The sequence below is a fragment of the Schistocerca serialis genome, chromosome 1 (assembly GCF_023864345.2).
Source record: "Schistocerca serialis cubense isolate TAMUIC-IGC-003099 chromosome 1, iqSchSeri2.2, whole genome shotgun sequence".
NCBI lineage: Eukaryota > Metazoa > Arthropoda > Insecta > Orthoptera > Acrididae > Schistocerca > Schistocerca serialis.
In genome coordinates this window covers 768,254,628-768,270,651 of record NC_064638.1, presented here as the reverse complement: position 1 = coordinate 768,270,651, position 16,024 = coordinate 768,254,628, and the positions used below count along the sequence as shown (strand labels likewise).

Below are 16,024 nucleotides of genomic sequence, written 5' to 3'. Positions count from 1 at the left end.
GCAACCATACTAGTGATTCCCTGAACCAGATTTTTTCATCCAGATTATACCTTCCACTGTTTCCCAGAGTATTTCCCTGAATTAGGTTTATCTGCACTGCAGTGCCCATGAGAAATGTCAAGCAATTATTAGTGCCTTCCTGGCACTCCAATTCTATGAACTTGTTTCTGTTTTCATGGCTGACTCTTAATATCTTTCCAGGAAGTGGCTTTCTTACACTCTTACTTCATTTTCCAAGCTTTTACTTTTCCTATGAACGCTCTGTGCATGATAAACACTCTCTGGGCAGTCTGTCGGCCACCACTGTTGCTAAATGCCCTCACACTGTCGGTAACCTGTTCCACCATCTGTGTGTCATCTGCAGTCTCACATCACTGTCAGTTACTCCTGGCCACCTTCTGGGATATCCAAATCGACTCTGTGCGCGATCTGGCCACTATGCTTTGGCCCCCAGGCCCTATCTGGTGCTGCATTTCTCCTGGCCTCTTCCTCTTTCTTTTCCTGGTGCCATCCATTCCTTGGTGCTGGAAAGGGCCATCCTTCTCAAGAACAGTTGACAAACTCTCTTTTACTGTCCTAGTTCCTGGCTCTGCCACTGGCCTATGTATGGGTTGTTCATATAATGCAAAGGGATCCTTAAAGCCTTTCCATTGCTTTGTGTGTGCTAGGGATGTGCAAGTTCAATTTTACAAAAAGGAGTGACTATTCTGATAACTCATAGCGTGACAACAACTTCACACTTATTCACGACCATCCAATCTCACACCTGGCTCCAGAAAATAAAACTTGTATGTCACATGTAACGAGTGGTCTAGACACTTAAAGTCATAGCAAGCTGAGGAAGGTCCATCGAGTTAGCGAACACGGTGATGGCAAATGAATGTTTTGAAAGAATTATGGAAATTGGTCAGGAAATATATGAACAAAAGACAAGACTTGAATAACAACAATCTTTATCCTCATCTGAGCAGAAGATGAATGAATGACTTGATAAAATTGCACAATTCTTATCATGTTTCTCTGGAGGGAGGTATGTGACTAAATATGAATGTGAGCAGACCCAGAGCAAATACTAGATATGCAGTCTCTGAGTCTGTCCTACATAGAAGTCTTGCCTTCTGTTGGGCACCACTGCCTCCACCTTTATACTCTGTGGCAGGCCATGTAGCCACTTACACATTGGCACATCCAGCCACCACCCTACGAGGCCTTGTGTGTGACCATATGCATATGTGCTCACTGCCAATGAATTGCGGCACCTCATGACTTCTTCATGTGAGCTCCACATCAATATCTTACCACACCCAATGACACCCTACTGGTCATATTTGTTCTGGCTCCTATTCTTTGCCTTTTTGGTATTGCATTTTCTAAATATGTTACACATAATTTTTAGTGGTCAGCAGTATATGTAACTTCCCCCTGCTCCTTTAAGCACAAACAGAAAAGAAAACACCATTGTTAAATTCATACCCTACAACCAGTACATATGTTATAATTAGCAAACAGTACTATTCACAATAGTGTTGTACAGTAGTATTCTGTAATATGTAACAATAAGATATTAGCTTTTGTTACTTGTGTTTTTGTATAAGTACAAAACACTGTTACATGTTTGATCCTTTACATTCTGCCTGCCCTGTGTGAATAGGTCCTGTGCAACATACGGGTTTCATACATCTGCTGCCAGCATCCTCTTTGAGAAGTGATAAGTTATTGTACGCATATTGTGTTCGTTACCACTTGCCTAGTGAAGCAACTGTGACCATGGTCCTAAGTACCACATAAGCTTGCTTACTTTTCTTCGTGCTAGGATGAGATGTGTGATGAATGAGGGAGAGTAGAAGGGAGTGACTTTAGTGGTTTGCTGACTTCAGATCATTGGATGAAAAGAATAAGCTCATATTAGACGTGATTGAGATGGAAATGTGCTGGCATTGTTGTTTAAAGCACCATCCAGTCATTCATCTCAGTGTGATCTAGAGGGACTTTAGGATGTGACAAGTGTAGATCTGTTTGGCCAGGGTGAGTACCTGGTCCCAAACAAGAAAAAGATCACCAGTTAATGGTAATTAAATTGTGATTCAGTGGCTCTCAGAATTTCAGAAATATCTACTTCCAGGACCCTGTAAAGGACAATTTCAAACAAGACCGAGTCAAATAAAGGAGCACAATACTGTAAGTAGAGGTTATATGTGATGTAGAAACTGTAGGCAGTGACCGTAAATATTAATTGGCCTGTTGTGAAATATTTTTAGAATCTAAAATATTACTAGTCCTTATTGTACTAGAGATGTGTGTTGTTCAAGGTATCACATTCACCCTTTTGGTAACAGCAGATCTCAGAATTTTCGTTTTTATCATTTCCAGAATGTGACAATAAATTTGGGAAATGTAACAGTCATCAGTCACAACTTAAATGATAATCCAAAGTACCACATGTATCAGCTTGTTTATGCAGTAACAATTGCAGTTATTTTGGGAACTAGCTTGCTGAGAGGGTTCATGTTTACAAAAGTAAGTACCACTGAGATTTCTAATCTAAGTACATGTTTACTTACAATACTTGTTGTCTACTGTTGTGCTCAAACTATTGCTAATATTTTAGGTGTCTTTGAGAGCATCAACAATACTGCACAACAATTTGTTCAAGAAAGTGGTGGAGAGCCCACTGTATTTCTTTGAAACAACGCCTCTGGGAAGAATGCAAACTCTTTTCTCAAGAGACATAGATGAAGGTGAAAGCTATAATGTTTCTTAAATAATACAAAGTTAACAGACTATTGATAAATTGTTGAATGCAGAAACACATAAACATGACCAAATTATGCAATAAATTGCAGAGAACCGTCCAAGTTGCAATACTAATTTTCTTTATTACTTCATGATTAGTTTTGAGTCTAAGTGCATTATCAAACCATCCATTAAGCTATGCAGTAATATCCATTATGACTGCCACATTTGTATCCATTCCAGCTAAACACATCTTGCAAATTAATAAGGCCTGAACCGCCTAGTGAATGAAGTTGCCTGTTGAATGAAGTTGCCTGGTGAATGAAGTTCAAACCTGCACTAATTTACAAGATGAGTTTAACTGGATTGAATAGGCATGTGGTTGTCCTAATGGATGTTATTGCATACCTTAGTGGATGATTTGATAATAAGCTTAGGCTTGAAACTAGTCATGAAATAATTAAGAAAATTAATATTTGCAACTTGGATGAATCTCTTCAGTTTATTGCATAATGTAGTAAACCATAGTGCTGCTGACATCATGCCTTCCAGAATCCTGGAAATTAATTAACAGAAACATAAATGAGAAGAAATAGTCAGTAGTTTTAGATGTGAGTAAAGGCAGTGAATCAGAGCATATGTATTCAACCCCATGAATCAAGGAAAATAAAATGGTAAGTTCACATAAGAGACGATGAAATTGTTAGTGTAAGCCATCAGGAGATCCAGTATCCTATACAGCCATACACTGAAAAAAACTGTAGGAGGGTATTGCTAGTGGGACTAAGGGCTACAGAATAACTTGAGAAAGGCATAAAAAATGGAATGGATCACTCATGGAAAGGAAGATGCAGGAATTTGTCTATTTTGTTTTTAAATTGAAGATCATGTGCAAGGAAGCACCGGACCAGTAGCAATTCAAGGGGGTAACAGACTGAATAAAAAATGAAAGTACTGGCAACCTGCTTTGTAAAGGTAGTGTGTGTGTCCTCTGATTCAGAGTCAGTACTTTAATCCCTGTGAGTTTTATTCTTGACTAACAATCAGTGTTGTCACTCCTAACAGGATGATCATTGTTTTTACCAAAGCAGTACCCTTGAAATCTACAGAATTTGTTAATATTGTTCTTTCCATCCCTTTATCACTACTTTTGAGAGAAGATTCATGTTTCTGGTTGCCCCCTTCTCTTTGAGCCTCATTTCCACTGGATCATATTCACTCATCTTCCCTCATTACATTTAAAAATATTCAATAGTTCTGAGTAACTTACTATGGAACTAACCTTAGATGATACTCACCCAATTATTTTCTCCTGGACATATCTGGCCATTGTTATAATAAACAGTTTTGTTCAATGTCTGTCACTAACAAGTTTATCTAGAAACTTCGCCCACAAGAGGCATCATTGAAAATATTTTTTGCTTTTTTCAGACTTTATATACAGATTCACCAAATTCTTTTCTTGCTATGTCTATGTTATCATACATTTCTCTCCTCAGATTTTAATTTTATTTAAATTTCATTAGGTTTTTATGTAGTTCTTCTTTTATTAGTTTTATGTTTCTTTGTAATCGATTTTTTTTCCTTGAGACTCATAGGTATCAGTTCGAATTAGGAGCTTGTCCACATTATTTGTTCAGTTATATTTGATCTACACTTTCAGTTAGACAAGACAAAGGTTTATTGTTGTTTTTTAAATCCTTAGCATTATCTGTTTAGTTCATAAAACATTCATAAAATTTCTACATCAATTTTGACTGGTAATTTAAATACCTGTTTACTGATGTGTTAAACATACTCTAATTATTAAGTACTCATATAGTTGTAAAACAAAGCATAGGGCTATGGAGAGGAAAGTGCTGAATAAAATGCATTTGACTGTCAAGAGAGTAATATGTGAAGCCTGTGTAACTAGTGTAAATAATCTTACTGGAAGATTTCTCACAAAACTGAAAGGAATGTAAAGGCTCTCACAGACACCAAACTAGGAATACAGACACTCCTGGATGGCACCAGCAGCAAAATTGAGGGTGGGAAAGCAAAAGCAGAAGTGCTGAACTTTGTTGTCAGGTTGTTGGTGTAAAGCTTTCGCATCCCGCAACTACCAGAGCCACTTCCTCATCCCCTCAAACCCAGAATCCCCCACAGAAGAACCACAAAAGTACCCCACTTGTGACAGGATACTTTCCGGGACTGGACCAGACTCTGAATGTGGCTCTCCAGCAGGGATACAACTTCCTCAAATTCTGCCTTGAAATGAGACCCATCCTTCATGAAATCCTCCCCACTCCACCAAGAGTGTCTTTCCGCCATCCACCTAACCTTCGTAACCTGTTAGTTCATCCCTATGAAATCCCCAAACCACCTTCCCTACCCTCTGGCTCCTATCCTTGTAACCGCCCCCGGTGTAAAACCTGTCCCATGCACCCTCCTACCACCACCTACTCCAGTCCTGTAACCAGGAAGGTGTACACGATCAAAGGCAGAGCCACGTGTGAAAGCACCCACGTGATTTACCAACTGACCTGCCTACACTGTGATGCATTCTATGTGGGAATGACCAGCAACAAACTGTCTATTCGCATGAATGGACACAGGCAGACAGTGTTTGTTGGTAATGAGGATCACCCTGTGGCTAAACATGCCTTGGTGCACGGCCAGCACATCTTGGCACAGTGTTACACCGTCCGGGTTATCTGGATACTTCCCACCAACACCAACCTATCCGAACTCGGGAGATGGGAACTTGCTCTTCAATATATCCTCTCTTCCCGTTACCCACCAGGCCTCAATCTCCGCTAATTTCAAGTTGCCGCCACTCACACTTCACCTGTCATTCAACATCATCTTTGCCTCTGCACATCCGCCTCGACTGACATCTCTGCCCAAACTCTTTGTATTTAAATATGTCTGCTTGTGTCTGTATATGTGTGGATGGATATGTGTGTGTGTGTGTGTGCGAGTGTATACCCGTCCTTTTTTCCCCCTAAGGTAAGTCTTTCCGCTCCCGGGATTGGAATGACTCCTTACCCTCTCCCTTAAAATCCACTTCCTTTCGTCTTTCCCTCTCCTTCCCTCTTTCCTGATGAGGCAACAGTTTGTTGCGAAAGCTTGAATTTTGTGTGTATGTTTGTGTTTGTTTGTGTGTCTATCGACCTGCCAGCGCTTTTGTTCGGTAAGTCACCTCATCTTTGTTCTTTTTTTATATATATATATATATATATAGATATATATATATAGATATATATATATATATATATAAAAAAAGAACAAAGATGAGGTGACTTACCGAACAAAAGCGCTGGCAGGTCGATAGACACACAAACAAACACAAACATACACACAAAATTCAAGCTTTCGCAACAAACTGTTGCCTCATCAGGAAAGAGGGAAGGAGAGGGGAAGACGAAAGGAAGTGGGTTTTAAGGGAGAGGGTAAGGAGTCATTCCAATCCCGGGAGCGGAAAGACTTACCTTAGGGGGAAAAAAGGACAGGTATACACTCGTACACACGCACATATCCATCCACACATACAGACACAAGCAGACATATTTAAAGACAAAGAGTTTGGGCAGAGATGTCAGTCGAGGCAGAAGTGTAGAGGCAAAGAAGTTGTTGAACGACAGGTGAGGTATGAGTGGCGGCAACTTGAAATTAGCGGAGATTGAGGCCTGGCGGATGACGAGAAGAGAGGATATAGTGAAGGGCAAGTTCCCATCTCCGGAGTTCGGATAGGTTGGTGTTGGTGGGAAGTATCCAGATAACCCGGACGGTGTAACACTGTGCCAAGATGTGCTGGCTGTGCACCAAGGCATGTTTAGCCACAGGGTGATCCTCATTACCAACAAACACTGTCTGCCTGTGTCCATTCATGCGAATGGACAGTTTGTTGCTGGTCATTCCCACATAGAATGCATCACAGTGTAGGCAGGTCAGTTGGTAAATCACGTGGGTGCTTTCACACGTGGCTCTGCCTCTGATCGTGTGCACCTTCCGGGTTACAGGACTGGAGTAGGTGGTGGTGGGAGGGTGCATGGGACAGGTTTTGCATCGGGGGCGGTTACAAGGATAGGAGCCAGAGGGTAGGGAAGGTGGTTTGGGGATTTCATAGGGATGAACTAAGAGGTTACGAAGGTTAGGTGGACGGCGGAAAGACACTCTTGGCGGAGTGGGGAGGATTTCATGAAGGATGGATCTCATTTCAGGGCAGGATTTGAGGAAGTCGTATCCCTGCTGGAGAGCCACATTCAGAGTCTGGTCCAGTCCCGGAAAGTATCCTGTCACAAGTGGGGCACTTTTGTGGTTCTTCTGTGGGGGATTCTGGGTTTGAGGGGACGAGGAAGTGGCTCTGGTTATTTGCTTCTGTACCAGGTCGGGAGGGTAGTTGCGGGATGCGAAAGCTGTTTTCAGGTTGTTGGTGTAATGATTCAGGGATTCCGGACTGGAGCAGATTCGTTTGCCACGAAGACCTAGGCTGTAGGGAAGGGACCGTTTGATGTGGAATGGGTGGCAGCTGTCATAATGGAGGTACTGTTGCTTGTTGGTGGGTTTGATGTGGACGGACGTGTGAACATGGCCATTGGACAGGTGGAGGTCAACGTCAAGGAAAGTGGCATGGGATTTGGAGTAGGACCAGGTGAAACTGATGGAACCAAAGGAGTTGAGGTTGGAGAGGAAATTCAAGAGTTCTTCTTCACTGCGAGTCCAGATCATGAAGATGTCATCAATAAATCTGTACCAAACTTTGGGTTGGCAGGCTGGGTAACCAAGAAGGCTTCCTCTAAGCAACCCATGAATAGGTTGGCGTACGAGGGGGCCATCCTGGTACCCATGGCTGTTCCCTTTAATTGTTGGTATGTCTGGCCTTCAAAAGTGAAGAAGTTGTGGGTCAGGATGAAACTGGCTAAGGTAATGAGGAAAGAGGTTTTAGGTAGGGTGGCAGGTGATCGGCGTGAAAGGAAGTGCTCCATAGCAGCGAGGCCCTGGACGTGCGGAATATTTGGATGGTGTCTTGAGGAGTCCAAATTGAACGCTGCCTGGAACAGTTCCGACCTCCGTCACAGTGGGACCCACCTCCTCTTCCTCAAAATCACCCTCTCCAAACCTTCCAGGAATTTCTGACTTCCAGCCTTGCATCTCAATCCTTCTTAAAAAACCTTAATCCTACACCCAACATCACCACTGCTGAAGCCCAGGCTATCTGTGATCTGAAGGCTGACCAATCCATCGTCATTCTTCCGGCGGACAAGGGTTCCACGACCGTGGTACTTGATCGTCGGGAGTATGTGGCTGAGGGACTGCGTCAGCTTTCAGACAACACCACATACAAAGTTTGCCAAGGTAACCCCATTCCCGATGTCCAGGCGGAGCTCCAAGGAATCCTCAGAACCTTAGGCCCCCTGCAAAACCTTTCACCTGACTCCATCAACCTCCTGACTCCACCGACACCCCGCACCCCTACCTTCTACCTTCTTCCTAAAATCCACAAACCCAATCATCCCGGCCGCCCCATTGTAGCTGGTTACCAAGCCCCCACAGAACGTATCTCTGCCTACGTAGATCAACACCTTCAACCCATTACATGTAGTCTCCCATCCTTCATCAAGGACACCAACCACTTCCTTGAACGCCTGGAATCCTTACCCAATCTGTTACCCCCGGAAACCATCCTTGTAACCATTGATGCCACGTCCTTATACACAAATATTCCGCACGTCCAGGGCCTCGCTGCTATGGAGCATTTCCTTTCACGCCGATCACCTGCCACCCTACCTAAAACCTCTTTCCTCATTACCTTAGCCAGTTTCATCCTGACCCACAACTTCTTCACTTTTGAAGGCCAGACATACCAACAATTAAAGGGAACAGCCATGGGTACAAACTGTTGCCTCATCAGGAAAGAGGGAAGGAGAGGGGAAGACGAAAGGAAGTGGGTTTTAAGGGAGAGGGTAAGGAGTCATTCCAATCCCGGGAGCGGAAAGACTTACCTTAGGGGGAAAAAAGGACAGGTATACACTAGCACACACGCAATTTTTTCCCACGTGGAATGTTTCCTTCTATTATATATATATATATATATATATATATATATATATATATATATATATATATATATATATATATATATATATATATATATATATAAAAAAAACAAAGATGATGTGACTTACCAAATGAAAGTGCTGGCAGGTCGACAGACACACAAACATACACACAAAATTCAAGCGCAACAAACTGTTGCCTCATCAGGAAAGAGGGAAGGAGAGGGAAAGACGAAAGGATGTGGGTTTTAAGGGAGAGGGTAAGGAGTCATTCCAATCCCGGGAGCGGAAAGACTTATCTTAGGGGGAAAAAAGGACGGGTATACACTCGGACACACACACACATCCATCCACACATATACAGACATAAGCAGACATATTTAAAGACAAAGAGTTTGGGCAGAGATGTCAGTCGAGGCAGAAGTGCAGAGGCAAAGATGTTGTTGAATGACAGGTGAGGTATGAGTGGCGGCAACTTGAAATTAGCGGAGATTGAGGCCACTCGTACCTCACCTGTCATTCAACAACATCTTTGCCTCTGCACTTCTACCTCGACTGTGTCTACTCTCATATGACATCCTCAAAGTCATGGATCAAGATAATCAGATGGATTCAGTACTTTTTTAAAGCATTTGTCTTCATACCACACCACATTTATTTACAAAAGTACGTTGATTTCAGGCATAAAACAAAATAAGTGACTGGACCAATGATTTTTTGGTAGGGAGACCACAGCATGTTCTCCTAGCGTAAGTGTATGATGTACGTTTTTATAACCTGGTAGACAATATTAAAACTAACCTCATATGATGCGGTTAACTACAATGATGTATTCTCTGGAAAACAAAAACAAAAAAATCTACACAAGTATCCCATCAGATTTTCATAATATTGCAAATGTTATAAGTAGCAGCAAGAGAAATTACATTAAAAAAATGTGGAAATGCTCAAGCTTTTGGAGCCAGTGGCTCCTTCTTTTGGCAGAAGGGGTCAAAGGAAAGCAATAGAGATAAAGGAAAAAGATTGGTGATGTTTAGTAAATGGGAAGAGTTATGGAAAATCTACCCAGAAACATAGCTCAGGAGAAATTTATTGGACAATATGAGAAGAATAGACAGATTGCTTGTACATGCACCAGACAAGAATTGAAAACCAGAGAACTTAAAGGTAGAAGATAGGGTAATAAGCAAGATTACTCAAAAAACATGATGTAAGAGTCATAAGAGTGAAAAACTAAGTGCCTTACATGTGGTAGCCAGATGAGGAGAGGAGAGAGAGGAATAGAATAAAAATATCTGTCTGAGAAGGTCTTGGAAGGTCCAACAGTACTGACTGACCTCCGTGTCATCCTCACTTCTAAGGCGTCATTGGATGCGGGTATGGAGGGCCATGGGGTCAACGCACTTCTCTCCCGGACGATCTCAATTTCCATGATCTGGAGCTGCCACATCTCAATCAGGTAGCTTCTCAGTTGGCCTCACAAGGACCAAGTGCACCCCACTTGCCAACAGCACATGGCAGACCTTGGCAGTTACCCATCCAATTGTTATCTGTGTCTAGTGGTGCATAAATTAAGTGATCCAATGGAAACCAGTGTACCATTTGTGGCAAGGCCATTGGCAGGAAAAAAATAAGCAGGTCGGAAAACAAACGATAAAATAATAAACAATAAAAGGGCATGAAGAATAGGAATATTTACTGAAAAGAAAGCCTGAGACCATAGAAATTAATGTAACTTTAGGCCAGGTGGGCAGCAAGATCAAAGGACATTGTGATGTGACTCCCCTGTGATTTATTGATAGCCTTTGGTAGCTCTTCGTTGAATACACACCTTCTGGTTGCCAGCAGTAGTCAATTTATGACAATTTTTGAAATGATTTACACAACACACCATCAATTAAAATGATATATCTTCATATTCCTTGACACTCATAGTCACTCAATGATCAGATTGGTTACAATGTCTCACATTGAATAATAATCACAGGTAACCTCGTCTACTCTGTTATGAACTATTTTGACAGTGGCAATATTTTATAGTGTCCATTCAGAAGCAAACACTAACTTTATCAACATATATATAAGACAGTAACCACACAATGTTGATAAAGTGAATCACTCCCACAGACTCAAAAAACTTTACAGAGACATTCACACTGTTTTATAGATATTATCATACTGGTGACAAACTGCTGGCTCTTGATATAGGTATTCACACTTTGATTACTGGTTGCTGATTCCATGACTAATGTACCTATTCTAAATATTTATGTAAGTGCATAGAAATAATTATTGAACTTTGTTGTTACATTTTAGTTTTAATAAAAGCAATGTGGAAATTATTTACAATGACATTATAAAGGAACAAGTAGTAATTTGATTTATCTAGATGTTGAGTTACTGCAGGTTTAACAAAGTTAGCTGGACTATTTATTTAACACCACATACACTTCTGCTGGGATTTACCTATCTTCACGCAATATCTGTATCTTCATGTAATATTCTTAGGTTCATAATTTTCTCTGTTTTCTTAATTTTTTAATTAAACATTATTCTGTTAACCAAACATGTTTAACAGTTCAAAAAAATTAGGGAATGACTCAGTCTTAAAGGCCAAAATAGCCAAAGTATCTTACGGCAAGTAGAAGTTATAATTACCAGTATTTTTTTAAATAGTATGTTTTTGGAAAACTTGAAATGCTTGCAAGAAAGTAACTAAAGGGCTTCTGACTTTTGTACATTATTTTATAAACCATTACCTTTTGCTCGATGGAAATCTCAATTCCTCATGTTTTGTAGGAATCTACTACAGATAATAAGTCATCAAATAAGTTGTTTTAGGTAAACTAACTATTCCTTTTGCAGTTAAGTATCATGAGGGTAGTTTGTGAACTATAATATTTTATGAATAAGACACGGAATAATAAATTAATGATTTAGCATATGTATTATATATATATATATATATATACAGAAAATAATTGTAGCACATGGAGCTAACACCCGACTTCCCCTTTACTGCTTTAACATTACTGGTAGGTTTGAACAAAACGTGTTACGGAGATGCTTTGGGAACTCAAATAGGAATCTGTGGAGTTAAAGCAGTTTTCTTTTCAGGAAACACTACTAAGAAAATTTAGAGAACCAGCATTTTAAGCTGACTGCTGAACAATTCTGCTCCTGCCAACATTCATTGTGCATAAGTACCATGAAGATAAGCTATGAGAAATTAGGACTCATATGGAGGCGTACAGGCAGTCATTTTTCCCCTCACTGTATTTGCGAGTGGAACAGGATGAAAAATGACAAGTAGTGGTACATGGTACCCTCCGCCATGCGGCTTGTGGTGGCTTGCAGAGTATCTATGCAGGTATAGACATAAAGCCAATTCCCCCCTGCAAACAAAGTTCTGAGAAACTGGTGTATGGATTGGGAATCTAGATGGTATGTGTGGTGAAACAGACTGCGAGATCTCTACTGTCATGTTGAGGCAGTGAGATCTCTACTGTCATGTTGAGAGTGTACTCTACCACAAAATATTGCATGTTGCCAGTATACACCCTCTGACTATGCCCGTTCATCATTTCTGATAACTTAATAGTAGTCATACCAATGTAGAAGACCCAAGAATGTTTACATAACAGCTGGTATATGACATATGTAGCTTCACAGGCGATTCTCCCCTTGATAGCATGTTTTGCCAGTTACAGGGGTGTTGCATGTGGTGGTAGGAGGGTGCATTGGTCAACTCTTACATAGTGGACAGTCACAGGGGCAGGGGTTACAGGGTAGGGAAATAGGTGCACAAGTAGCATCAGATCTGACCAGTATTTTGCAGAGATCGGGGGTGACTTAAAAAGCTTGTGGGTTTCCACATTTTAATGTGTTTTCTCCTGCCACCACTTGGTGAATAGATATTTTGTCTGTCCATATTGTACTGAATGCTTCAATTTGTGTGAAAATGAAATGGTGTGTCACATAGGTCCAGTCACAGATAAAGCAAGTGACAGACTTCAGTTCATTATCATGATACTTGGAAGATGCAGTCAGTATAATGTTTAAAAATATGAGCAGCCCATCTTAGAATATTGTTCATGTGCTTGTGGGGGGGGGGGGGGGGGGCATACCACATGAAACTAACAGACGGTATTGAGTCTACACAAAGGAGAACAGTGTGAATATTCACAGGTTTATTTTACTCATGGGAAAGCATCATAGAAATTCCACAAAAAGCAGATTGTGAGGCTTGAGTGAAAGGTTGAGAGAGGGAGAGAAAGGGGAATATGAAAGAACATAATTAATGAAGATAGGGAAAAATAAAATGATATGACTGATCAAGAAATGATGGGGAAATGATTGGAGCATTTACTTTACTTTTGATAGAAGAAATCTCATATACATTAATTTTTTATGGGGTTTGCAGAAGGAAGTACTTTCAGTTTGTGTGTGTGTGTGTGTGTGTGTGAAGATCATTTTGTTTTATGAATTGGATTAAGTAGACTAATTAAATTAAGTGGATAAATTACAATGTACACATAGATAATTAGGTAGTTGTTCTTACTGCACTCTGTATGCAAGTGGAACACAGACAAAAACCCTAATATGTTGTACAATACTAAGTACTTTCTGCTATACACTTCACAGTGGATTGCACAGTGTGTGTTTAGATTAGATTTTATTATAATAATTCAGTTTTACATTTATTCTTTTCATTTACTGTTCACCACTGTTTCTAAAATGTTGTGTACAATATCACTCATCATTAACTACCACCACAGCACTATAACATTTTGCTATAATGCTATTCTGAAATCAAATCACCATTTTCTGTATCATTGTATGGTGGATCTCCTTGTTGACAGCAGCAGTAGATGTAGTAGCTGCCCAAAAATAGCCATTCTACAGTGACAGTGATGGTGATGTTTTTCCCTCCATGCAGAAGGCGTAGATGATGATATGGCATCCATAACAGTGGTGTCTGCTTGTTTGTCAGCAAAATCAGCCTGAAAAATCAATCAAAATTAATTTCATTCGATGTCAGGCTTCCCCTGTATATCCATATGGAATTTGCATTCCATCCTCTTTGTACTGATTTCATTTATTTATTTATTTATTTGTAAATTCACGAACATTCTTATTCAAAGCCAGTTTGTGTCCCACTTTATTTGTTTTCTTTTCTTCTCTAAGATTATCCTTTACCAGGGAGCCAAATTATCAATTTTCACTGATGAGATGAATATTCTGTTTCTCTTTTATGTATTTCTGTAGAACTGTGTGTACATAATAGACTCCACTGGTATAAATTGTGGGAAAAGCCAATAACATGAAATAATTCCTCTCTGACATAGCTTGTCTTTAATACTTTAAGAATTACTGGTGGTATGTCTTTTTTTTAAATTTGCACATTTTGTTTTTATCATTGACACAGAGGATTTCCCATAAAGACAAACTTCCTCCTGTAGTAGAAATATTTCACTAATAAGTCAGTCAGAACAGTTGCCATTTGTTTCTACAGAAATTTGTAAATAAATTTTCTTTGGTTTTTAATCTCATAAAATTCCAAACCTCTAAGTTAACATAAATTTCTTTCTCTCTTGCTACATCTTCAACTTCAACATTATAACTTCAGTTTTGTAAAATAAATAAATTTATTCAAAATAATAAAACTATGTTCTAAAATCCTTTTGGAAACAAACTCATATTCATTCACAATTTCTTCTTCTCTTTACAGATAATTGATGTTACAAACGGCCGACTTCAATATAATACAGGCATGAATTGTATCTTTTGACAGACAGATAAATTCTAACATTTCTTTTACCTTGCATTAGTTGATTGGTTTACAGTAAATAGATATTATTTCATTTTTTATTTTTACAATTAAGACCAAAGGATATTTTGCAAATGCTGCTGCCAGCTTGTCACTGTCATATGCTGTCACAAAACAGACTGAGTTGTTTGATACTGCAAAGGTCACCTTCTGTGAAGAAGATGATATTACAATGTCACAAATCCCATTAACTTCACATGAAACGAAGAAATGCATACCTGCATGAATATATTGAAACATAAATATTCTAAATACTTCAAAATATAAATTCGTGAACGCTTACTGCCTGTTATCACTCAGTGGAATAGATAGCGGTGTTACTAATGGTAATTTGTAAAACAGCTGTTTTGTACTAAAGGTCCCATTAACTATTAGACTGCATGGAAGGTCTGGCCACATAATAAAACCACATAAATTAAGTATATTGTTGCCCTTTGAATGGCATGTTTGGAAGTGCTGAAAATGATCTTCTTTTCTATGTTAAAATCATATTATTAGTACTTCTGCACCTAATGAACTTTATAAATTCTTTAAGCTTTTTCTAAAAATTAAAAATCTATAAATGTGTCTTCTATACTGATAAAGTATTTGCACTAATGAAAATCATTTTAAAATTTTTTAAGGTGTTATTCTAATTGTACATACATTTCATAGTTTTCTTTCTTTACAGTTGATGTTCGTTTGCCTATCACTGTGGAAACTATCATGCAGAATATACTTCTAGTTGTTTTTGCAATCCTGTTTATATGTGTTGTCTTTCCATGGTTTTTCGTGGCAGTTATTGTATTGGGTGTAGTCTACCATTTGATAAGTAAGATATTCAGGTGAGTATGCTGTGAAACTATATACCTAGAATTGTCATACATTGCATAGAATTAATGTTTTGTAAACATTGGTAATTTAATTTTTGTGTTTTTAAGGTCTGCCATTCGTGATATCAAACGCTTAGATGCAGTTACACGGTCACCAGTTCTCAGTGCTATTGGCTCAACTGTTAGTGGTTTAAGCACAATACATGCATTTACAAAAGAAGGCATATTTATTTCAAAGTGAGTAAGAAAGGAGTCAAGAAGTGCTCATTTAAGAATATACATAAGAATTTAATGACATGTATTTGCCAGAAACATTGTTTCACTTTGGATATTGACAATTTCTTGTATTTACCCAGTTAACTCCTAGAAAATAAAAGATATTCAAACTGTGATAAATGAACTGTCACTAAACCAATGATATCAATCTAAAAATGAGAAAGAAAAGAGTTTACTAAATTTGCATCTTGTGCTATCAAACACTCAACATTTATCACATTCCCATTGATTTAAGTGGATGTTGAAATTCCTGTATATTGCTTTGACATCTTCTCATATTTTTCAAAAATCTTCCCATATTCAAAAACATGTATCCTTGGCAAGGATTTGAC

At 39.2% G+C, this 16,024-nt stretch overlaps 1 protein-coding gene across 7 annotated transcripts in view; it reads left to right on the top strand.

The window, feature by feature from the left end:
• The window catches only part of LOC126482575 (ATP-binding cassette sub-family C member 5-like), a 512,906-nt gene that overhangs the window by 367,442 nt on the left and 129,440 nt on the right, over positions 1–16,024 (top strand). For all 7 annotated transcript variants that reach the window (XM_050106550.1, XM_050106549.1, XM_050106547.1 and 4 more), the window contains 4 exons: positions 2,371–2,517; positions 2,609–2,738; positions 15,275–15,428; positions 15,525–15,653. In XM_050106550.1, the coding sequence (XP_049962507.1) occupies positions 2,371–2,517; positions 2,609–2,738; positions 15,275–15,428; positions 15,525–15,653 (560 nt within the window). The remainder of the gene's footprint in view (positions 1–2,370; positions 2,518–2,608; positions 2,739–15,274; positions 15,429–15,524; positions 15,654–16,024) is intronic.